The sequence below is a fragment of the Onthophagus taurus genome, chromosome 3, assembly GCF_036711975.1.
Source record: "Onthophagus taurus isolate NC chromosome 3, IU_Otau_3.0, whole genome shotgun sequence".
Taxonomy (NCBI): domain Eukaryota; kingdom Metazoa; phylum Arthropoda; class Insecta; order Coleoptera; family Scarabaeidae; genus Onthophagus; species Onthophagus taurus.
In genome coordinates this window covers 1,612,179-1,636,769 of record NC_091968.1, presented here as the reverse complement: position 1 = coordinate 1,636,769, position 24,591 = coordinate 1,612,179, and the positions used below count along the sequence as shown (strand labels likewise).

General features: G+C 33.3%; 1 protein-coding gene across 2 annotated transcripts; it reads right to left on the bottom strand.

Annotated features, from left to right (window-relative positions):
* Window positions 1-3,352: 3,352 nt before the first annotated feature.
* Window positions 3,353-24,519, bottom strand: LOC111419589 (protein SERAC1). Of its 2 annotated transcripts, none has more exons than XM_071195326.1 (6): window positions 24,176-24,519; window positions 15,256-15,437; window positions 8,015-8,731; window positions 7,833-7,960; window positions 3,810-3,953; window positions 3,353-3,756 (listed from the first exon to the last, which is right to left on the bottom strand). In XM_071195326.1, the coding sequence occupies exons 2-6, from the start codon at window positions 15,360-15,362 to the stop codon at window positions 3,476-3,478; spliced, it is 1,377 nt and encodes a 458-aa protein (XP_071051427.1). In that variant the 5' UTR covers window positions 15,363-15,437; window positions 24,176-24,519; the 3' UTR covers window positions 3,353-3,475. The 2 variants fall into 2 exon arrangements, with proteins under 2 accessions (XP_071051427.1, XP_071051426.1); XM_071195325.1 differs by having other exon boundaries at window positions 24,117-24,201.
* Between the last annotated feature and the right edge of the window lie 72 nt (window positions 24,520-24,591).

Genomic DNA, 24,591 nt, shown 5'->3' with positions numbered 1-24,591 from the left:
AATGGCACTGACTTCGACCTAGTCTACAAAAGGTCGGTCTCAGTTAGGTACCGTTTCTAGTCCGATATTTATGTAAAGTGTCATGACTAATAAAGTCGTCGAGATTTCGCCTTACAAATATTACACATTCCAAAATGTACAATGACGGAAAGGTCAGTATATTATGGTTTGTAAAGGACCTACGGCAATCATCCATGTATGTTAGCGAGTTTATTATGTCACGAACCTCAACAAATGTTGCTTGATCAATGGAAAACCCACAATCAGCAACATTAATTTTTTGCAAAAGGCAATCAAACTTATCATTTATGTTGGACTTTTTTAAGCCATTTAGTAGTTCCAGAGGTACCTTAATAAAGTAATCATTGACATCATTTGGATCGAATTTGGCTTTAATTTTGTCTATTTTGTTGGCGCGTTTTTTATTAATTATTTCCCATATAATTTTACCCGAAAGGATAAAGTCGACCTCCTGGTTTTTCTACTTACTATATAGTTTTGACACATTTGACCATTTGTGTCAACGCTACCCTTCGTATTGGTAATTTAAATCTACCGGTGGGTAGTTTACCCCCGCGGTCCCTATGCAAGTGAAAATTGTTAACGGATATTTGATTCTAATGTAGTCTAGAAGATTTGTGTAAAGTTTGGTTCGGATCTTCGCCCGAATAAGGGCGGTAGGGGTAATTCAAATCTACTGGTGGGTAGTTCACCCCCGCGGTCCCTATGCAAGTGGAAATTGTTAACGGATATTTGATTCTAATGTAGTTTAGAAGATTTGTGTAAAGTTTGGTTCGGATCTTCGACCGAATAAGGGCGGTAGGGGTAATTCAAATCTACTGGTGGGTAGTTCACCCCCGCGGTCCCTATGCAAGTGGAAATTGTTAACGGATATTTGATTCTAATGTAGTCTAGAAGATTTGTGTAAAGTTTGGTTCGGATCTTCGCCCGAATAAGGGCGGTAGGGGTAATTAAAATCTACTGGTGGGTAGTTCACCCCCGCGGTCCCTATGCAAGTGGAAATTGTTAACGGATATTTGATTCTAATGTAGTCTAGAAGATTTGTGTAAAGTTTGGTTCGGATCTTCGCCCGAATAAGGGCGGTAGGGGTAATTAAAATCTACTGGTGGGTAGTTCACCCCCGCGGTCCCTATGCAAGTGGAAATTGTTAACGGATATTTGATTCTAATGTAGTCTAGAAGATTTGTGTAAAGTTTGGTTCGGATCTTCGCCCGAATAAGGGCGGTAGGGGTAATTCAAATCTACTGGTGGGTAGTTCACCCCCGCGGTCCCTATGCAAGTGGAAATTGTTAACGGATATTTGATTCTAATGTAGTTTAGAAGATTTGTGTAAAGTTTGGTTCGGATATTCGCCCGAATAAGGGCGGTAGGGGTAATTAAAATCTACTGGTGGGTAGTTCACCCCCGCGGTCCCTATGCAAGTGGAAATTGTTAACGGATATTTGATTCTAATGTAGTCTAGAAGATTTGTGTAAAGTTTGGTTCGGATCTTCGCCCGAATAAGGGCGGTAGGGGTAATTCAAATCTACTGGTGGGTAGTTCACCCCCGCGGTCCCTATGCAAGTGGAAATTGTTAACGGATATTTGATTCTAATGTAGTCTAGAAGATTTGTGTAAAGTTTGGTTCGGATCTTCGCCCGAATAAGGGCGGTAGGGGTAATTCAAATCTACTGGTGGGTAGTTCACCCCCGCGGTCCCTATGCAAGTGGAAATTGTTAACGGATATTTGATTCTAATGTAGTCTAGAAGATTTGTGTAAAGTTTGGTTCGGATCTTCGCCCGAATAAGGGCGGTAGGGGTAATTCAAATCTACTGGTGGGTAGTTCACCCCCGCGGTCCCTATGCAAGTGGAAATTGTTAACGGATATTTGATTCTAATGTAGTCTAGAAGATTTGTGTAAAGATTGGTTCGGATCTTCGCCCGAATAAGGGCGGTAGGGGTAATTCAAATCTACTGGTGGGTAGTTCACCCCCGCGGTCCCTATGCAAGTGGAAATTGTTAACGGATATTTGATTCTAACGTAGTCTAGATCACTTGTGTAAAGTTTGGTTCGGATCTTTGACCGAATAAGGGCGGTAGAACAAATTATAATCTACTGCGGGGTGGTTCACCCCCGCGGACCCTTTGCAAGTGGAATTTCTTTCGATAAATATATTTCTTATCATGTCTAGAAGGCGTATATAAAGTTTGGTGCGGATCTTCGAACCAATAAGGGAGCTGGAGCCAGTTATTTTAATTAAAATTGCTGATTGTACCTTGATATTAGTGATAAATATATTAATTACTTTTAATATACTGTAATTAACTTCTTAAGTTGATAATGTAATGTTTTTTTGTTCGAAAAAATTGAGCCCCCGTGTGTCCGGTATTACGGACGTCTATGGGCGTTCGGGTATCATCGGAAATTTTTACTGCTATCTTTTACTGCTGTCTTCACACCGGTAGATATCACTACGTTGTATATTTTTATTGCACTAAAACTAGAACTAACACTAGACTTAAAGTCTAGTTTTAATTGTTACTAAGCGTTAAATTATTGTCTATTTTTACTGAAATAGAACTAACATTAGACTTAGAACTAGAATCATTCGGGTTTAGCCGCACGTCTCTAAAGACGGCTAAACCCGAATGTTTCTAGTTCTAGGTCTAGTGTTAGTTCTAGTTTTAATTGTTATGCAGTGCTAAACCTAGAATTAGAATCATTCGAGTTTAGCCGTCTTAAGAGACGCACGGCTACACCCAAATGTTTCTAGTTCTAGGTCTAGTGTTAGTCCTAGTTTTGCACTGGTACTGTCAGTAACTAGAATCATTCGGGTTTAGCAGTTATGAGAGACGTGCGGCTAAACCCGAATGTTTCTAGGTCTAGTGTTCGTTCTAGTTTTACACTAGTACTGTCACTAGAACTAACACAAGACCTAGAACTAGAGTCATATGGGTTTAGCCGGCTTCAAAGAAGTAGGTATGGCTAAACCCGAATTCATTAATTATGGTTACATTTATAATTTAAAAAATAATAGAAATTTTAATGAAATTCTTTATTAATTGGTCTAAAAAGGTACATTTGGTCCAAAAAAAAAATAATTAATTTGTTTAAATCAAATCAGTTTCTAACAAGATAGGTAACGCATAAATCTTTTCATATCACAAGCAAATAGGCGTAATCCTGTCTTAAAAATTCATCTAATTATAACAATTAGTTTAATTATTAATCTAATATACAAAAAAAACACAACTACTAAAAAAAAAACAACAAAAAATGAGTCTCTAATCGCTAAATCACAATTAATTACTTTTATAACTGCCTCAAATATGTTACTAAATAAAAACGTAAACCGATTAATATTTATTGATAAATCTTTGGTTGTACAACGTATGAATATATGAAATATGGCAGCGAGAAAAAGAGATTTAAAAATACTGTTTTTACTAACTCAAATAAAATGAAATGTAGTTCTAGCTTCTTATCAAAAGTTCAGAACTTTTTATTAAACGCACCAATTCTTGGTAAAGAAAACAGTCCCTTGCGGCTGGCTTGCAAATTTCGCGATGATCCAAAGGGACGCCGCAGATTAATCCTATTCCCGGATCGCAAGACTCAAAGGCAACGATTTTTAAATAAAGGAACGACATGAATGTGAACGAAGTTTCAATAAAACTAAATATTTCTGGGTTTAAATTTGTTTCTTGTAAAAATTCTAGGAACCTTGTGTGCAAATTTAAAACAAACGGGCAATCTAAAAAAATAAATAATAAATAATGAGTAGAATTAATAAATAATTAGATGTACTTCTTTGAATCTCCGTTAATTCCACGCTTCTTTTTAATAAAGGTAACGTACAATCGGCAAGATATGATCCTTTATGAGGAACGCTGTAGAATAGTATTGATTTGGTTTGTTGGTAGATTTTACTCAATTCTATGTTTTCCCATGCTGAAAATAAATATATAACTTTATTGAATTCTTTCAATCTGTTTCAATATTCCTTTTATAAGCGAAGTAGATAGTGTATCATAATCATAAATATTTATAATCTTATAAAGAATTAAAACAATTCCGTCGATAAACAAAACCGACTAACCTTGAATGGAGTTTTTATTTAATGAAGTGTGATTATACAGTGAATTTAATTTAAAATGCAATATTCAAAAATATATTTCTATAGAAACCTACTTACTTTGCCCACATAAAATGCAACATGTCAATATATTAGTTATAGCTAAAAATATACAACAATCTAGAATAACAAATAAAATTATAGTTCGTTTTTTTTTCTATAATTTATGTTGTTTTCCTGATTTTTAGTAACATTTTCAGTAACTAAATAGTAATAAATTTTTAGATAAATACGATTTTAACGAAGCACATATTTGTTGTAAAAACGTGCTACAAAGTAATTAAATAGAACAAAGCACCTTTTCTAGGTAAATAAATGGCAAATAAACAACCCACAACATTTTTTATGCACCTTTTCTTTTCGAACAGTCAAACGAGTGAGCTCAAACGTCAGTCATGATAAAACAAAACTCACTGTTAATTTTGCCATCTTTGCAACAATTTGGCAGGTATTATAGAAAAAAAAGTGAACTATACACTAGCACTAGAACTAAATAAGTAGAAACTTCCGTTTAGCCGTGTGTCTTTTAAGACGGCTAAACTTGAATGTTGCTATTTTTTTGCGTGCGTCTTCAAAACCAATTCGGAAAGAGGATACCTACTGCTTTCAAAACGCCAGATACTGCTGGAAAGGACTAATAACTGCTGCGAGAAGACTAGATACTGCTGGCAAAAACTAATAACCACTTAGAAAGAGGAGATATTGGGTACGTTCAGCAGGTGTCAACAGTTGAATTAAATCAGTCAGCTAGTTATATGAGCTTTAATACAGCGAAACGAAATTGGCTGAACAAGCAATTGAGAATTAGCGATTCTGCATAACCTAAAACTATGGCCAACAATAATATTTTTGAAAATTTTGTGCTATTACAAGAGATAGTGGATGATGCGTTTCTGCACTAACAATATTCATTTTTATACAGTTTTGTCAGTTTTCAAAATTAAAGGGGAGAAATAAAAAATGTTAATCTTAACCTAGAATTTCACAACCGCTGACAAACAGAGCTTACTTAGCGTATCGTTCAGCCGCGACTGCTAATATAGTAACTCTACGGTTGACACTGGCTGAACGTGCCCATTGTTTCCAAAAGTTACCTACTGCTTCCAAAATGCTAAATACTGCTGGAAAGGGCTAATATCTCCTTGAAGAACAATAGATACTGCTGGCAAAAGACTAATAACTACTTAAAAAGAGGAGATACTGTTTCCAAAAGTTATCTACTGCTTCCAAAATGTTAAATACTACTGGAAAAAATTAATAACTCCTTGGAGAAGACAATATACTGCTGGCAAAAGACTAATAACTACTTCAAAAGAGGAGATACTGTTCCCAAAAGTTTCCTACTGCTTCCAATATGTTAGATACTGCTCGAAAAAATTAATAACTGCTTGGAGAAGACTTCAGACGCTTTAGTGTTAGTTCTAGTTGTAATTGGTATTCAGTGCTAGATTATATATTTTTATTGAACTAAAAGTAGAACTAACACTAAACCTAGAACTAGAATCATTCATTTTTAGCCATCTTAAGACACACGGCGAAATTAACAATGTTAAATAACAACATTACAAAACACAAATAGAATAAATTAAGTATTTGCGTGACGTCACGAACGGACCGCCGAGCTGTAAGAAACCTTAAAAAATCTTATGTATAAAATTAATTAACAATATTTGATTCATTAAATGGGAAAAAAAGTAGTAAAAATTTCAATCTTTATGCAATAGGTTTTTGGTAGTAAAACAATTAAGCCCCCAATCATTCGGGTTTAGCCGTCTTGAAAGACGTGCGACTAAATCCGAATGTTTCTAGTTCTAAGTCTAGTGTTAGTTCGCGTTTTGGACTAGAACTATCACTAGAACTAACGTAGGATCTAGAACTCGAATTTAGCCGTCTTGAAAGACGTGCGGATAAATCCGAATGTTTCTAGAGACAATATTAATGCAATACTAGAACTAACACTACACCTAGAACTATCATTAGTTCTAGTGGCGTTGGATTATTGTATATTTCTCGTTGAACTAAAACTAGAACTATCACTAGAACTAACACAAGACCTAAAACTAGAATCACACTGCTTTAGCCGTCTTGAGAGACGTACGGCTAAATCCGAATGTTTCTAGGTCTAGTGTTAATTCTAGTGATAGTGCTAATACAAGACTAGAACTAACACTAGACCTAGAACTAGAATCATACGGGGTTAGCCGTCTTGACAGACGTGCGGCAAAACCCGAATGTTTCTAGTTCTAGATTTAGTGTTATTTCTAGAGACAATATTAATGCAATACTAGAACTAACACTACACCTAGAACTATCACTAGTTCTAGTGGCGTTAGATTATTGTATATTTCTCGTTGAACTAAAAGTAGAACTAACACTAAACCTACAACTAGAATCATTCATTTTTAGCCATCTTAGGACACACGGTGAAATTAACAATGTTAAATAACAACATTACAAAACACAAATAGAATAAATTACAGTGCTAGGTAGCGCTAGTTAGCATAAGATATCACTATGTTGCATATTGTTATTGAACTAACACTAGACCTAGAACTAGAAAGTTTCTGAGGCTGTGCGTCTGAGGACGGTCAGCTAAACCCGCCTATTTCTAGTTCTAGGTCTAGTGTTAGTTCTAGTTTTACACTAGCACTATGTATGTATGTATGTAGAGGGGTGCGTAATTTTTACGCGCACTTAGGCCCCAGTGGGCCCCTTGTGCATACTCCCTTGGAGGCTCGAGATGGTAGAGAGGATCTCGGTACACTAGCACTATCACTAGAACTAACACAAGACGTAGAACTAGAATCATTCGGATTTAGCCGTCTTGAGAGACGTGTGGCCAAATCCGAATGTTTTTAATTATAGTTCTAGTGTTAGTTCTAGTTTTACACTAGCACTATCACTAGAACTAACACAAGACCTAGAATTAGAAACATTCGGGTTTAGCCGTGCGTCTTTCAAGGCGGCTAAACCCGAATGTTACTAGTTCTAGGTCTAGTGTTAGTTTTAGTTTTGCATTAGCACTATCACTAGAACTAACACAGTACCTAGAACTAGAATCATTCGGGTTTAGCCATTCTAGAGAGACGTGCGGCTAAATCCGAATGTTTTTAATTATAGTTCTAGTGTTAGTTCTAGTTTTACACTAGCACTATCACTAGAACTAACACAAGACCTAGAATTAGAAACATTCGGGTTTAGCCGTGCGTCTTTCAAGGCGGCTAAACCCGAATGTTACTAGTTCTAGGTCTAGTGTTAGTTTTAGTTTTGCATTAGCACTATCACTAGAACTAACACAGTACCTAGAACTAGAATCATTCGGGTTTAGCCATTCTTGAGAGACGTGCGGCTAAATCCGAATGTTTTTAATTATAGTTCTAGTGTTAGTTCTAGTTTTACACTAGCACTATCACTAGAACTAACACAAGACCTAGAACTAGAATCATTCGGGTTTAGCCGTCTTGAGAGACGTGTGGCCAAATCCGAATGTTTTTAGTTCTAGTTCTAGTGTCAGTTCTAGTTTTGCACTAGCACTATCACTAGAATTAACACAAGACCTAGAACTAGAAACATTCGGGTTTAGCCGTGCGTCTCTCAAGACGGATAAACCCGAATGTTACTAGTTCTAGGTCTAGTGTTAGTTCTAGTTTTACATTATTTTTTTAAGTAATTATTAATTATCATTAATAACTTACAATCGATTAAGATTTGTTTGATGAATAATCCTCCTTTAGAATGACCAACCCAAATAATCGGTTTATTACCAACTCCTAAATCTAAAAGATGCCCAATCATTTCTTTGCTTCTTTCAGTCATGGATGTTCTAAATTAAAAAAATTATTTATTTGATTGTTTTTTTTTGTGAAATTATCATTACCTATTTCTTTTTTTAATCCAAATTGGTCTCCAAAGATGCGGATCCGTCGTATAATTCAAAGCGATCGCTCTAACTCCGGGGCAATCAATCGGTAACCAATCCCTAGGCCAACATTTCGATAACTTTTTATTATCCTCGACAAAATCGGAATCACCGAAAGTTTCGAAACATCTTCCCTCGGATAATTTAGACATTTTTTTCGGACAAACCGAATAAACGTCCGAACAAGATCTTTTCAAAGAAATCTTTCGAATCCGATCATCCCTAATTTCGCCGGTCGACATCCGTCTTTCGACGATTTTTTGTTTTAAATGGTGCCTTTCGTGTCTCCAATCGCCTTGTCTCCACGTATTCACCAAAGAACCATGAAGACCATGGATAAAAATAACATCCGCGGTGTGTACTTCCGGTTCCGTTAACACTAAGCATTCGACGGATTTTTCCGGGATCGATTCTGAGGAATCCTCCAATAACGTTGAGGATGAATGTGATGTTTCGATCGATTTCGAAGATAAACTTAATGGATACGTGATGCCTCGATGAACGGATGATAAAGATCTTGAGATACTATTTGCAAGAAAGGCGACTATCGTTGGGAAAACGTGTCGTTTGAGATTTTCAACGACTGTTTTTTGATTTCTTAGGTAAGCGTAATAAACTCCTATAACAGCTGGTAAAACTGATTTTGTTAATAACGTCATTGCTAAAGTTACTTTTCTGAAAATAAAAAAAACAATTATTAATTAAAATGTATAAAAAGGAAAGTTAAGAATTTTTTAATGAGTTATACACGTGGAATAAAGTTACATGTGGGTGACCCGTTGAGAACAAAAAATCAATAATAAGTGGTGACTTATTTAACTTGATTTATTATTTATAGTGCAGGGTTTAAAATTAGTTTAGAGGATTTCTTATTTTGAAGTAAAAAGGTTTTTGTTTCATTTGCATCATTTTGGGGAAATATGATGCAAATATCAATCCTCCAATATATTGAGGAAAGAATATGATGACTAAATGAGATCTTCTAGTTCTAGGTCTAGTGTTAGTTAAAGTTTTAACTGATATTCAGAGCTAGATTTCTCTATTAAACTGAAAGTAGAACTAACATAAAGCCGTGTGTCCACTACCAAGTTTTCTTGCGGAAGTTGCTTCCAGAAGTTTTTGTCGTGTAAACACGTATTAGAAGTCGACTTCCAGAAGTCACGGCTTGCAGAAGTTACTTGCAGCAATTATGTGGAAACACGTGTTTGTTGCTTGCTGGAAGTAACTTGAACAACTTACTGTGAACTACAAGTGTATTGAAGACTTGCAGAAGACGTCGGGTATACGTGAGTAAACGGTTTGTGGTATTCTCTTCTGTTTTCAGTTTTGTTTTGTGTTTTTTTTTTAGTTCTTTTCAAAATTTATAAAAATGGACAAAAATAAATTCGTTTGGAGTAGTGAAAAAACACATTTGGTAATTGAAAAACAAGAAACTTATCCTGAATTATGGGACACGTCCTCAAAAGACTATAAGAATAAAATTAAAAAACAAAATGCTTCGAAGAGTAACTAAAAGCCGGTCTTTGGGAGGTATAGCCAATCTCATTTTAGTACCCTGCTTTTGAATACTTGTTTGAATTAAAGATAAAATGTATTCAAAATCATCATTAGACATTCTCAGGAAATTTTTCAGCTGCATGGAGTCTTCGGTCCGCAATTCTTAAAGTAATGTATTTTGGAAACTTAAATCTACGTGCCGCAGCATCCAATTTCTCACCCAAACACTTCTTTTTGTTTTTTTTTAATTTGTTTCTTTTTAATTAAATATGCTGCGATGGCAGCTGCCAATCTTATTTTGCCACAAGACATTTTTATACTGTCATTCGTAAAAAAAGCAAACTACTGCAAGCTGTACTCACATTGTGTGGAAACACGTCTGCAATTTCTTGCAGCAAGTTCGTCGTGATAACTTCTACAAACTACTTCTGGAAGCAGACTTCCGCAAGTTTCGGTTTGAGTGGAAACACTTCAGCAAATACTTGCAGAAGTTCTTCCGCAAGTGACTTGCTAGTGGACACACGGCTTTAGACCTAGAACTAGATATATTCGGGTTTAGCCGTCTTAAAAGACGTATGGCTAAACTCGAATGTTTCTAGTTCTAGATTTAGTGTTATTTTTAGAGACAATATTAATGTAATACTAGAATTAACACTACACCTAGAACTATCACTAGCTCTAGTGGCGTTAGATTGTTGTATATTTCTCGTTGAACTAAAACTAGAACTATCACTAGAACTAACACAAGACCTAAAACTAGAATCATACGGCTTTAGCCGTCTTGAGAGACCTGCGGCTAAATCCGAATGTTTCTAGTTCTAGGTCTAGTGTTAGTTCTAGTGATAGTGCTAATACATGACTAGAACTAACACTAGACCTAGAACTAGAATCATACGGGGTTAGCCGTCTTGACAGACGTGCGGCAAAACCCGAATGTTTCTAGTTCTAGATTTAGTGTTATTTCTAGAGACAATATTAATGCAATACTAGTTCTAGCTTTGCTCTAGTACTGTCACTAGAAGTAACACAAGACCTAGAACTAGAATCATACGAGTTTAGCCGTCTTGAGAGACTGTTTCTAGTTCTAGATTTACTGTTATTTGTAGAGACAGTATTTATTTATTTATTTATTTATTCATATTCGGGACACGTACAGGAAAAATCCCAAAAAAGTGTCCACTACAATAATACTAAGGAAAAAAAACCAAACTACATAAGAAAGAAAAAAAAAACATCGAAAGTATGAAACAATAAAAAATGGAATTAAATTAGCAAGCACGAAGCAGAAAAGACAATAAACACAGACACTAGATTGGTCCACATAATGATCGATGTTAAGCGAACAGAAAAACAGAATAATAAGGACTATAAGAAAGGACAATTTTTGTTGCTTTTCTTTTCTGCCCCACCACCTGCAAGAAATCAATTTAAATATGCTAAACGAATGTGTTTCGATTGAGTAAATTAATTTTATCTACGATTGCTTTTGTAAGTCATCACTACCGCACTCATTTGAGGTGATTTGAGTTACGTAATGAAGTTCATTACCGCACTGGTTTCATTACGTAACGCATTTTTAGCCTAATCAGAACAGACATAATTTATTGAAACGAGAGAAACAATACTATTTATTATAAACATTAATTGTTATGTTTTTACATTTCGAAACACTTATTCCAGATGAGTAAATATGTTGTTGAAACTGACATTTCAAAACTGTCAACAATCATTTCAAAATATTTTTATAAATGTCAAATAGACTTTTATAAAGAAATTGATTTTTTAGTAATTTTTAGCAGTCGTAGATAAAATGCTGTATATCACACGTGGGCTAGAGCATAATTACAGTACTCGTGTGATTACACGACTCGGTCTACGACCTCGTCGTGCAATTCTCTACACTAGTACAGTAATTATGTTTCTAGCCCACTTGTAATATAAATAACTATTACAAAGCAAAAAAAAACTAATGACAAATACTTAAAGTTAAAACGGATTTTTTAAACGACATCATTGAATTACAAAAGAGATCAACATTGAAACAATAAACATTGCAATTGTGCATCAGTCTCAACAGAGGTGAACCGGCATGCGCATTGGATCCAGAAGCAGGTAGTCTGAACAAAAATGGTGATCGAGTAGCATAAGAAGGAACATTAAAGTGAATCTCCTCTAAAAGAACCGGAGCGTCGAGAACTCCATTAACTAGTTTGTACAGGAACAGTAGGTCCATACTGTGTCGACGGCCACAGAGTGATCTTAAACCAAACACCCGGCATCATTGGGAATAAGGGCAGGACGGAAGATAAAATTTGTGAGCAAGATAACGGATAAATCTTCTCTGTAGGCCCTCAATAAGGTCGATGTAAATATTATAGGCAGGACTCCACACTACCGAGGGGAAATTTAACCCGCTAGCAACGTATGCCATATACAAAGAAGTAATGCAGCGGACGTTAGTAAATGGACGAGAAATCCTAATGATAAATCCTAGGCGCTTAGTAGCTTCAGAAACGATAGAAGTAATATGATCGCGATAGAGTAGTCTAGAATCCAAGATAACGCCAAGATCTTTAACTGTAGAGGATTGAGTAAGATAATGCGGACCTAGTTTATATTTGAAGTTAACATTATATCTCTTTCTACTGAACGTGATCTGACAACACTTATTAGGATTTAGAAATAAGTAATTTTGTGAGCAATAAGAATCAAATCTGTCAATGTCATCTTGCAACCGAATACAGTATTAATGCAATACTAGAACTATCGCTAGTTCTAGTGGCGTTAGATTGTTGCGTATTTTTCATTGTACTAAAACTAGCAATATCACTAGACCTAGAACTAGAATCATACGGGTTTAGCCGTCTTGACAGACGTGCGGCTAAACCCGAATGTTTCTAGTTCTAGATTTAGTGTTATTTCTAGAGACAGTACTAATACAATACTAGAACCAACACTACACCTAGAACTATCACTAGTTCTAGTGATGTTAGATTGTTGTATATTTCTCGTTGAACTAAAACTTGAACTAAGACTAGACCTAGAAATATTCGTCTTCAGGCGCACGGCTAAACCCGAAACTTTCTAGTTCTAGGTCTAGATTTAGTGTTAGTTCTAGCTTTGCTCTAGTACTGTCACTAGAACTAACACAAGACCTACAACTAGAAACACTCGGGTTTAGCCGTCTTGAGAGACGTGCGGTTAAACCCGAATGTTTCTAGTTCTAGCTCTAATGTTAGTTGTAGTGATAGTGCTAATACAAAACTATAACTAACACTAGACCTAGAACTAGAATCATACGGGTTTAGCCGTCTTGACAGACGTGTGGCTAAACCCGAATGTTTCTAGTTCTAGATTTAGTGTTATTTCTAGAGACAGTATTAATGCAATACTAGAACTAATACGATACCTAGAACTATCACTAGTTCTAGTAGCGATAGATTGTTGCGTATTTTTCTTTGAACTAAAATTAACACTAGAACAAATATTGGGTTTAGCCGTGCGTCTTCAGACTTTCTAGTTCTAACAATAAGTCTAGTGTTAGTTCTAGTTTTATACTAGCAATATCACTAAAACTAACACAAGACCTAGAACTAGAATCATACAGGTTTAACCGTCTTTAGAGACGTGCTACTAAAAGCGAGTGTATCTAGTTCTAGGTCTAGTATTAGTTCTAATTTTAGTTGTTATTTAGTGCCAGATTGTTATATATTTTTATTGAACTAACACTAGACCTAGAACTAGTAACATTCAGGTTTAACCGTCTTGAGAGAATCATTTTGAGGCGATTTGAGCTTATGACGTAAATGATTAAAAAAAAACATATGAGTGGGTCTTAACTGATGGTGCAGGCTTTAAAATTAGTTTAGAGGATTTTTTTTTAAGTAAAAAGTTTTTTGTCTCGTAATTTGCATCATTTTGGAGAAGTATGATACAAATTGAGGAAAAACAAAAGAGGATTGATATCCTCCAATATATGGAGGAAAGAATATGATGACAAAATGAGACCTTCTAGTTCTAGGTCTAGTGTTAGTTCAAGTTTTAACTGATATTCAGCGCTAGATTACTCTATATTTTTATTAAACTGAAAGTAGTACTAACATTAGACCTAGAACTAGATATATTCGGGTTGAGCCGTCTTAAGAGACGTATGGCTAAACTCGAATGTTTCTAGTTCTAGGTCTAGTGTTATTTCTAGAGACAGTACTAATACAATACAAGAACCAACACTACACCTAGAACTATCACTAGTTCTAGTGATGTTAGATTGTTGTATATTTCTCGTTGAACTAAAACTTGAACTAAGACTAGACCTAGAACTAGAAATATTCGTCTTTAGACGCACGGCTAAACCCGAAACTTTCTAGTTCTAGGTCTAGTCTTAGTTCTAGTTTTGCACTAGTACTATCACTAGAACTAACACTAAATCTAGAACTAGAAACATTCGGGTTTACCGCACGTCTGTCAAGACGGCTAACCCAGTATGATTCTAGTTTTAAGTCTTGTGTTAGTTCTAGTAATAGTGCTAATACAAAACCAGAACTAACGCTAGACCTAGAATCATTCGGGTTTAGCCGTCTTGACAGACGTGCGGCTAAACCCGAATGATTCTAGTTCTAGATTAAGTGTTATTTCTAGAGACACTAGAACTAGCACAAGACCTAGAACTAGAATCATACGGGTTTAGCCGTCTTGAGAGACGTACGGCTAAACCCGAATGTTTCTAGTTCTAGGTCTAATGTTAGTTGTAGTGATAGTGCTAATACAAAACTGTAACTAACACTAGACCTAGAACTAGAACTAGAATCATACGGATTTAGCCGTCTTGACAGACGTGCGGCTAAACCCGAATGTTTCTAGTTCTCGATTTAGTGTTATTTCTAGAGACAGTATTAATGTAATACTAGGACTAATACTATACCTAGAACTATCACTAGTTCTAGTAGCGATAGATTGTTGCGTATTTTTCATTGAACTAAAATTAACACTAGAACAAATATCGGGTTTAGCCGTGCCACTTCAGACTTTCTAGTTCTAACAATAAGTCTAGTGTTAGTTCTAGTTTTATACTAGCAATATCACTAAAACTAACACAAGACCTAGAACTAGAATCATACAGGTTTAACCGTCTTTAGAGACGTGCTACTAAACGCGAGTGTATCTAGTTCTAATTCTAGTGTTAGTTCTAATTTTAGTTGTTATTCAGTGCCAGATTGTTACATATTTTTATTGAACTAACACTAGACCTAGAACTAGAAACATTCAGGTTTAACCGTCTTGAGAGAATCATGTTGAGGCGATTTGAGTTTATGACGCAAATGGTTTTAAAAAAAGACATATGACAGGGTCTTAACTAATAGAAAAGAGGAACCCACGCGAATTAAAGATTAAAAGAATGAAAAGCGAAGTTAAAAAAGAAATATTACTAACACAATGAATCAAATTGTTATTGTTTCTTGATTCTCAAGTCGCAAAAAAGAATGAGTAAGGAATAAAAGAAAAATAAAGTACAAAGAGAGGGATAGATGAAATCGTAACGGAGATTGCGCTTGTTAAACCGAGTCACTTTAGCCTATAAACGTTTTATAAATTGGATGTAATTGGTTGTAATGCGAACGGTATTCGTTTTTAGCGAACTCTCAAACGATATATTTTTTTGCTTAAAAAAAAATTAATAAATAAACGATGTGTTTATTACTTACCTAATCGTTATTTTAGTTGAGTTTGTTTCGAAAACATCTAATTCGGTTGAAATTATAACTTGATCACACATGATGTCTTCGACTTCCGCTGTCAAAAATTCTTCCATTTTTATTTTTTTCTTAGATTACGAGTTCTTCTTAATAATAAATTTAATTATTTTTAATTCGTTTTGAGTGGTAACCTAGAAATTAATTCGGAAAGAATGAATTAGTGAGTTGGAATTAGAATTTTTCCAATGAATCGATTAGGATTTTTTTTTATTGATTATTACATGACAATTTTTGTTTGAAATGAGTATAACCTAGATTTTTGATGAGTAACCATCGTAGCATTTTATTAATTAGGTAAAAAACGGTTATCTTGTTCAAGTATTTCACGAGAATATTTCGCTTTTTTTTCAGATAAAAATCACGATAAACACCTGCTGTCATTTTCGTTCACGAGCTATGTAATTCAGTATGAATTGCATAATATTGTTTAGAAAATTACCGTTTGATTTTTTTAATATGCTATTACTCCCTGGATTTATTTGATAAAGTTATCGAAAAATAATAAATCACTTTAAATGAATCATTGAGGTGATATGCTTTTATTATTTTTTATGGAAAGAAAAAAATAATCTTGGTGATTGTTCTTAGTATTTTCCATATTGATTTTATAATTATGTGTTGCTTTCAAGAATTGGTCACGCGCAAATGATTATTACACTCAGTATCAAATAAAATACTTTGGTTGTATTACTTAATGCCAAACAATGGCATAGCTGAACGTGAAATCTTAAATTGTTTATACAGGGTGAGTTATTAGTATCCCTGCGTACGATAGTTTGAGAAAGAAAAAAATGTTTTCTACAAAACTTGTTTAACTTATCACTTTCTTTACGTAAAATTATTTCGACTTATACAGGATGTTCCATTTAGGCGTAACGGAGAGTATGTAGATTTTTTTTAATGGAACACCCTATGTATTTTATCATATTATGAATAGAATTAAATTTGTTTATACCAACGTATATGTTACTAACTCATAGCGTTCATAGTTCCTGAGATATTCAATTGTTTTTCCAAAATATGTTCATTTAAAATTGAAATTTTGTCCAATTTTGCCTTGAAACTATGTCAGATAATAGTCAAAGCCAGTAGGTAGATGATAGTATCCAAAGATATTAGATACGCTATACAGCGTGTTCATAAAGTTTAGTTACTTTTGATGTTTTTCAAATGGCTTTTTGTTATGTGTTTTAAATGGAACAGCCTGTATATTGTATACTGGTTGAATTGCCCATCAAGTTACCTTTAATTAATGATAAGTATGTCATACAGGGTGCCCATTATGTATGGAATATTGTATATATCTTGGCAAGTATCAACTTTATAAAAATACATTTTATACAAAAGTTGGTTAGTATTTTATTTGCCATAATAAGACACCATTCAATTGTTTTTATTTCAGAGAACAAATGAGCAACGAATAACATTTAGTTTTTTTTAAATGGCAATGTACCCTTTTATTAGGCTTATTTGATAGAGATTTCTTTTCTCTTTATGATGACGTAAAATTTTTGTACCCTTACATCAGAAAATTTAACAATAACATTAATCTAGATATCCGAGATCGTCAACTACCTCGAATTATTACCGTAAATTAAATCTACATACAAAATAAAACAAATAAACTAAAAATTAGTGTAAATGAAAATTATTAAACTTTGAAGACAAAACGAAATTAGCACTAAAATGGTTTTCACGACAATAAATGTTCAAAATGTTCACCATTAACTGCAAGGCAGTGGCCCAATCTATCATAAAAGGCTTGAAAAGAATTTCTTAGCGATCTGGGAGAAATAGCTGCAGCTTCATCTTTTATTCGTTGCTCTAATTCTGTCAGATTTTGAGGTCGGTTTACATAAACTTTAGATTTTAAATATCCCCAGAAGAAGAAATCGCAAGGTGTAAGATCCGGAGATCGGGGTGGCCACTCTATCCAACGGGCCGGAAATACCGTATCTAAATATCGGCGTACATCTAAATGATAGTGGGGCGGTGCCCCATCTTGTTGAAACCAAAGATCATCAAGATTTTCTTGGCAAGTTGGGATAATTTGCTGTTGCAATAATTGTAAATAACGGTGACCAGTTAGAGTACCTCGAATAAAGAAAGGTCCAATTATGTGATCTGCACAAATTCCCACCCATACGTTTAATTTCTGTGGTGTTTGAGTATGATTTTGAATCATCCAATGGGGATTTTTAGCGGCCCAATATCGAGAATTTTGCTTATTTACATTACCATTTAAACAAAACGTAGCCTCGTCAGAGAAAACCATATTATTGAGAAAATTTGGATTGCTGTTGATTCGCTCCATCATAAATTCACAAAATTCAACACGTCGACCGTAGTCATCTTCGGATAATTCTTGCAATAAAGTCGGTTTGTACGGATGTAAATTTTCTGCATGTAATATTTTGTGTATTGAACCTTTACTTAGAGCATGGTTTAAACATAACTGACGAGTTGAAATGTTTGGATTTTCTTCGATTTCTATGAGAATATCGATCTTTTTATCTTCATCTGTTGCAGATCTCTGCGGACCAGTCTTTGGCAGATCTTTAACGTTACCAGTTTCCCTAAAACGTTTCGAAGTTTTGCTAACTACTGATTGAGTGATTGGTTCTCGATGTGGATAACGCTCATTGAAAATTTCACATACTTCTAATTGTGTTCGTTTGCGATCCCCATAACCGACCATAATTAAAATTTCTATGCGTTCAGTTTCTGTTAAATGAACCATTTTTCTTTTTTGATTTACCAACTTATTTAAATAAACAAGATTCTGTCACATTCAATAGCTTACATTCAATTGTTAGGACAAATAAGATTTCGGATATCTAGATTCATGTTATTGGCAAAATTAACTTAAACTGTTTTTACATTTTCTTCAAAAATTTTCTAGTATAAGGGTACTAAAATTTTACGTCATCGTAAAGAGAAAAAAAATCTCTATCAAATGAGCCTAACGAAAGGGTACATTGCCATTTAAAAAAAATTAAATGTTATTCGTTGCTCATTTGTTTTCTGAAATAAAAACAATTGAATGGTAAGACACCATTCATTGAATGGTGTCTTATTATGGCAAATCAAATATTAAACAACTTTTGTATAAAATGTTTTTTTGTAAAGTTGATACTTACCAAGATATATATTATATTCCATTCATAATGGGTACCCTGTATATCTAACTCTAGTAGTTCTCCTGATATTTAGAATTTAAAGAGTAATGTGTTATAAAATATGCGTTATTGTACATAATATTATATTCTGTCTATTTTTATCATTTTTTTTTGTTCTTCCTTTTAATATTTGATTAATATTTAGAATGTAAAATAATTTTACTGCCATATACCAGATTTTAATACGACTTGGTACTTTATGAGATTTAAAAAGATGTATGTAATAAAATATGCAATTGTTCTGCTATACAATTCACGACTTCAGAGAAAATAAGATGTACATCTTAAGAGATACCTTTTATACAGCTCATTAATGCTTGTAGAAGAGAAAATGGGCGGCATTTTGAACAACTTCTAAATATTAATTAAATTAATACCTACTTGTTGAGCAACGTTTAATAATTGATTATAGTTTGTTGCTGCATTTCCTTCAAATAATTTATTAATTAAAAAAGGGATTTTCTTCTGCCATTTAATTGTATTTTTATCAAGTTTTGATTATTTATTTATTAAAGTATTTTTTAAATTGTATTTTAATATAATATTACTAATTTACGAATGACAGGCAAACAACAATGAAAAAACAAAAAAAAGTGACAAAAAAAGGAGAGAATCTGAATATCAGGAAAACTATTAAAGTTAGACATCTGACATACTTATCATTAATTAAACGGAACTTGATAAGCAATTTAACTAGCACACAATATACAGGATGTTCCACTTAAAAAACTAAAAGAAACAGCCATTTGAAAAACATCAAAAGTAACTAAATTTTATAAATAGCCTGTATAGTGTATCTAATATCTTTGAATACTATCATCTACCTACTGGCTTTGATTATTATCTGACGTAGTTTCAAGGCAAAATCGGAAAAATGTCTGGAAAACTATGAAAGCTGTTAAATAGTAACATATAAGGTTGTACAAACAAATTTAGTTGTATTCATAATATGATAAAATATACAGGATGTTCCATTTAAATAAATTTACGTACTCTCCGTTACACTTAAATAGAACACTCTGTATAAGTGAAAATAATTTTACGAAACAGAAAGTGGTGAGTCAAACAACTTTTGTATAAAATATTTTTTTGTTTTTCAAACGGTTTAGTAACTATCGACCGCCGGGATACTAACTACTCACCCTGTATGTACAACTTTAATGGGGAAACTTTACTAGAACCTAGTACTTGCCAAAATAACACAAGTCTTTTATATAAAGATAGGGTCACACCTTTTTTCTTTTCGAGCTACGAGCTGTCAAAGTTGAGCCAAAAATTTATATTTTATCTTTTATTTCGGGTATAAGTAAACCGTAGAATTTGAAATTTTGTATCTATGTACTACTGGTTAATACCTTATTTTTAGCCGTACCTTAAACTACCCTAGCGCCCTCTAAGGGGATGGAATTCATGACCCCTTGGATTTTTTTATAACAACTTTTTAACGCCATCGAATATTAACTTAAAAAAATATGGGTTGTAAAGCTTATTCATTATTGCTAGTTTTTTGTCTCTTTAGTTTTTTCCTTAATGATAATAATTTTAGCGTAAAAAAATAAAATATGCTACATTGTACTGTAAAGCCCTGCTATTATTAAAAGAAAATTTTTCTTTATAGCTGACTATGAAAGTTGTGCACTTACTAGGATCTAGTACTAACTAAATAACACCAAGTAATAGTGATTTTCATCATATCTGCAAATGGAAAGCTACTTTCTCCTTTTTTCATTGTTTTAAAAGAATCCTCTGGTACGTTTGGACTGAGGGTAATAAATGCAATGTTCAAAGCAGCTAACATATTCGTTTTGGCATCAAAGTCTGGTAAACTGACTTCTGCTCATATGAAAAATTGGCTACAAAATGTCTATTTCCCAAACACCGGACCTAAATCATTACTATTACTGGATTCTTCACTGCCCTGATTATTAGTGAAGTACTCCATCGGATGTTAAGTTTAAATATTTGTCTATACCTGGAGGGACAATAGGTCAAATTTAACCCCTGGATGTATTTGGTTTTAGAATATGGAAAAATTTCATTAGAAGATTTTCTGATCAAGCTATTCTCTACCAATACGATGTCAATTTGCATCAGCGAGATAATATTTAAAAATTGCAATCCTTAACGCAAAAACCAGTTGTCTTTCCCACGATTTATTAATGTTTCTAAATACGCCTGATTTACATCTAGATATATAGAGGAGAGACCAGAACACTTACTAGGATCTAGTACTAACTAAATAACACCAAGTAATAGTGATTTTCATAAGAAAAACCATAAATAAGATGAATGTTTGTCTGAACAAATTACGTTATTTTAAACAATATTAAAAAATGGATACTCTTGCTTAATAATAGTCAAAAATTATTAATAATCATCAACAATTATGAGGATTCACCGTAAATGAAACCAACAAGTTTTCAGAGCCAACTTTTAGAATAATTTTATTTTTTTACACGGCAACTATTAACTTTAAGGAAAATACCAAAGAGACAAAAAAGTACCACAAAAGAATAAGCTTTACAACCTATATTTTTTTATGTTAATATTCCATAGCGTTAAAAAGTTCTTATAAAAAAATCAAGGGGGTGGTGAACTTCACACTCTTAGAGGGCGCTAGGGAAGTTTAAAGTACGCTTGAAAAGAAGGTCTTAACCAGTACTAAATACGTACAAAGTTTCAAACTCTACGGTTTACTTACAGCCGAAATACAAAACAAAATATAAATTTTTGGCTCAACTTTGACAGCTCATAGCTTGAAAACAAACGATTTGCGACCTTATTTGTATTAGTTTGGCAAGTACTACGTCCTAGTAAAGTTTCCCGATTAAAAACTGAACCACCTTGTATATACACTGTGTACAGGGTGGTTCAAATTCGATGTCCGAATAGGCTAACTCGAAAACTATAAGAGTTAGAAAAAAAGTAGCTTTTTTTTGACTACGTCATCAAATTCTCTGTAAAAAACTTTATTACGGCGAATTTCATGATTTCATTTTCAATTTTTTTTGACTACGTCATCAAATTCTCTGTAAAAACTTTATTACGGAGAATTTCATGATTTCATTTTCAATTTTTTTTGACTACGTCATCAAATTCTCTGTAAAAACTTTATTACGGAGAATTTCATGATTTCATTTTCAATTTTTTTCGACTACGTCATCAAATTCCCTGTAAAAAAGTGTCTATATAATGTCTTAGTTATAATACTCCACCTATAATAATAACCAAGATAATTGCACTTGCTGGTTTTACGATATTTTCAATTTTGGCCTCTAGGGGAAAAACAAAAGACGATAGCGCTTTGAGGTTTTTTGCATTAGCAGTTTCTCGAAAAACGAGATCATGACATGTAAGCTACTTTTTTTTTAACTCTTATAGTTTCCGAGATATCCTATTCGGACACCGAATTTGAACCACCCTGTACATAAAGTCAATTTGATATAAATTCGGGAGATATTCTAAGAAAAAAAAGACTTGGATATCGGTTATATATTTTACGCGCATTTTTTGAGATAAAATTGAAATGTACAGGTGTCCCAAAATTGAGATACCATGCCTTAGTTGACATTTTTGAATAAAAACCCCCATTTTTCGATTCTACCTTAAATTCTTAGTATTTTTTATGTCGATATTCAGCTGTCTTCGAAAAAATGACAGTTAAAAAAAACAGCACCTGAAGAGTAATCGTGAGACACCTGTATATACTTAATTTGTTTATAAAACATTTTACACACTAAGTTATTATTAAAAGATTCAAGTAACAAATATTAAACAAAAACGATAAAATCGAAACCAATAGATTATTTGAATTGCTTATCTTTAAGAAATAAATTCGCGGAGAATAAGCTTAGTTGAAAAAATCCGAGATACCAATTTGGGAGAATAATTTGATAAAAAAATAAGTCGTTATCGATAATATTGGCTGAAAAATAAGAAAACTAAGAAAACGCTGAGAAGCAAATGATTCTTTTGTTACATAAGCAAGATCAAAGTTTACTCCAAATATCTGTTAATGTGAAAAAACACATAAATAATTTACCATATAATCACAATATATAGGGAAATTAATAGTGTTGAAAATCAACTTGGAAACAAGCAACTTGGGTGTCCAAGTCTCAGAACCAAACATATTTTCGTGATACAAAATGCGAGTTGATCGTCTGACCACCTTGTCAACAGAACATTTTGTGATGGTATAGGCAATTTATGACCACTGGTTGTTTATGTAAAGGTAAAAGCGAAAGTGTCGGTTAAAATAGTGAAGGGTACAGTTTAAGTGACAAACAACAAGGTGAAGATATCTGAAACACATGCACATTGAGGACACTGTTAGATGGGTTAGAAAGCGAAGAAGGGTTAGAGAGGCCATGTTGACAGAAAACTCGGCGAAAATTGCGAAAGAAGGGAAACCAGCTGTGTTAAGATGCGCGGGAAGACCACCGAAGCTGAAAGGAAAGCTGGACATCAACATCGCAAGATGGACCAACATGAAAGCACGTTTTGAAATGTAGATATTAGCCAGAAAAGATCCTCGGAATTAATTTGACAGTTCTATTAAACCTTAACCTTACTTATTATTTGACTACAAACATGTATTTAGGTTACGTATCCAAATACATACAGTGGCGCACAAAAGTCTACATACAGCATTGAATTTTGAGGTTTTTGTACAACCTACTAATAAGATAACAGAAAATTAATATTACGTGTGATTAGAGATACTAGTTTTAGGTCTTCTATTAGTTCTAGTGACAGTCCTAATGCAAAACTGACATGAGATGCTTTTATCAAATAGGAAATTGATAACTTAGACAAATATTAACTTAATCCCGAATTAAATAGTAGGAAACATCTTGCACATAGATGAGAATTTAAATTGGTAAATGAAGTTATAGAGGATGAAATTTCCTGTTAGTTACAAGTTTGTGTGATGTAGGTACTTGATCTGAATCTATTAATTTCCGATCAGGGCAAGGTATTGAATATAATACAGGCAAATATCCGTAGTTTATCCTAGAATAAAGACGTTCATAGCGCTAATTGTGCGTCTATATACAAATTTAATTTAATAATATGCTTTGAAACCTGGCGAATTAATTATTCTGAAATAATTGACATGAACGGATTTAATCACTTATTATAATGGTTTTTAATTTAATCAAACGATAAGAAGTGTTTTGGCTTTAAATTTCAAATTCAATAAATTTAAATTGATTTATATATTTCCAATGATAACCATTTTTATTAAAATTAACAAATTAATAAAAATTTATTGCGAATTTTCTATTAATAAATTTGGGTGAATTGCGCAAACAATAAAATTTGCTAAGTTGTTGGTTACAATTAAAACGACAGAATAGATCTAGATAAAATTTATATTATAGCAATAAAAAAAGTGTGATTAACCGATTTAATCACGATAAAAATAAAAGTATAGAGTTTGATCTATTAAAATTAATCACTCCAAAAAGAAACGCTTTTAATCTACAAAAATTCTAATTGTTAATGTTAAAAAAGAAATAATCTCTTTATTGTATTCCTTATCCTTTACCCTCATTCATAATCATAATCAACAAACAATATAGTCACTAAAATGTTTCTAGTTTGTTAATTTTTTTTTAATCTTACCTTATTATTATTTAACAATTAAAAAATTAAACACAACAAAACCTTCACAAATTATTTACCTTCATCCAATTTATTTTAGTTTTCGCGCTACATTTCAAAACAAAAATTTGTTTTATTTTTAAATTATTTCACAACAGAACACGCTTGAAGTTGTAACCGTACTGATAAAATTCCTTTATTTCATCGCTTGTTGTGCCGCTTAACTCGGATATTGAAACGGTAGTGGGGACGTTAATAACGCAAATTTATCTTAACGATTTACTTTTTTGTGCGTTTTGTTACTTTTGATTTGAAATTAAGGATGAATAATAGGTTAGAATTAGGTTTTAGTTAATTTTATTTCGTTCGAAGTTAAAAAGAGATCGTTTTTGATGCGCAATAAACTTGTGCGCTTTATAAACACACACATAGCGAATGAAACGAACGATTAAAATGTGTCCCTGACCGAGCACGTGCTTATGCAATGCTTCTCTAT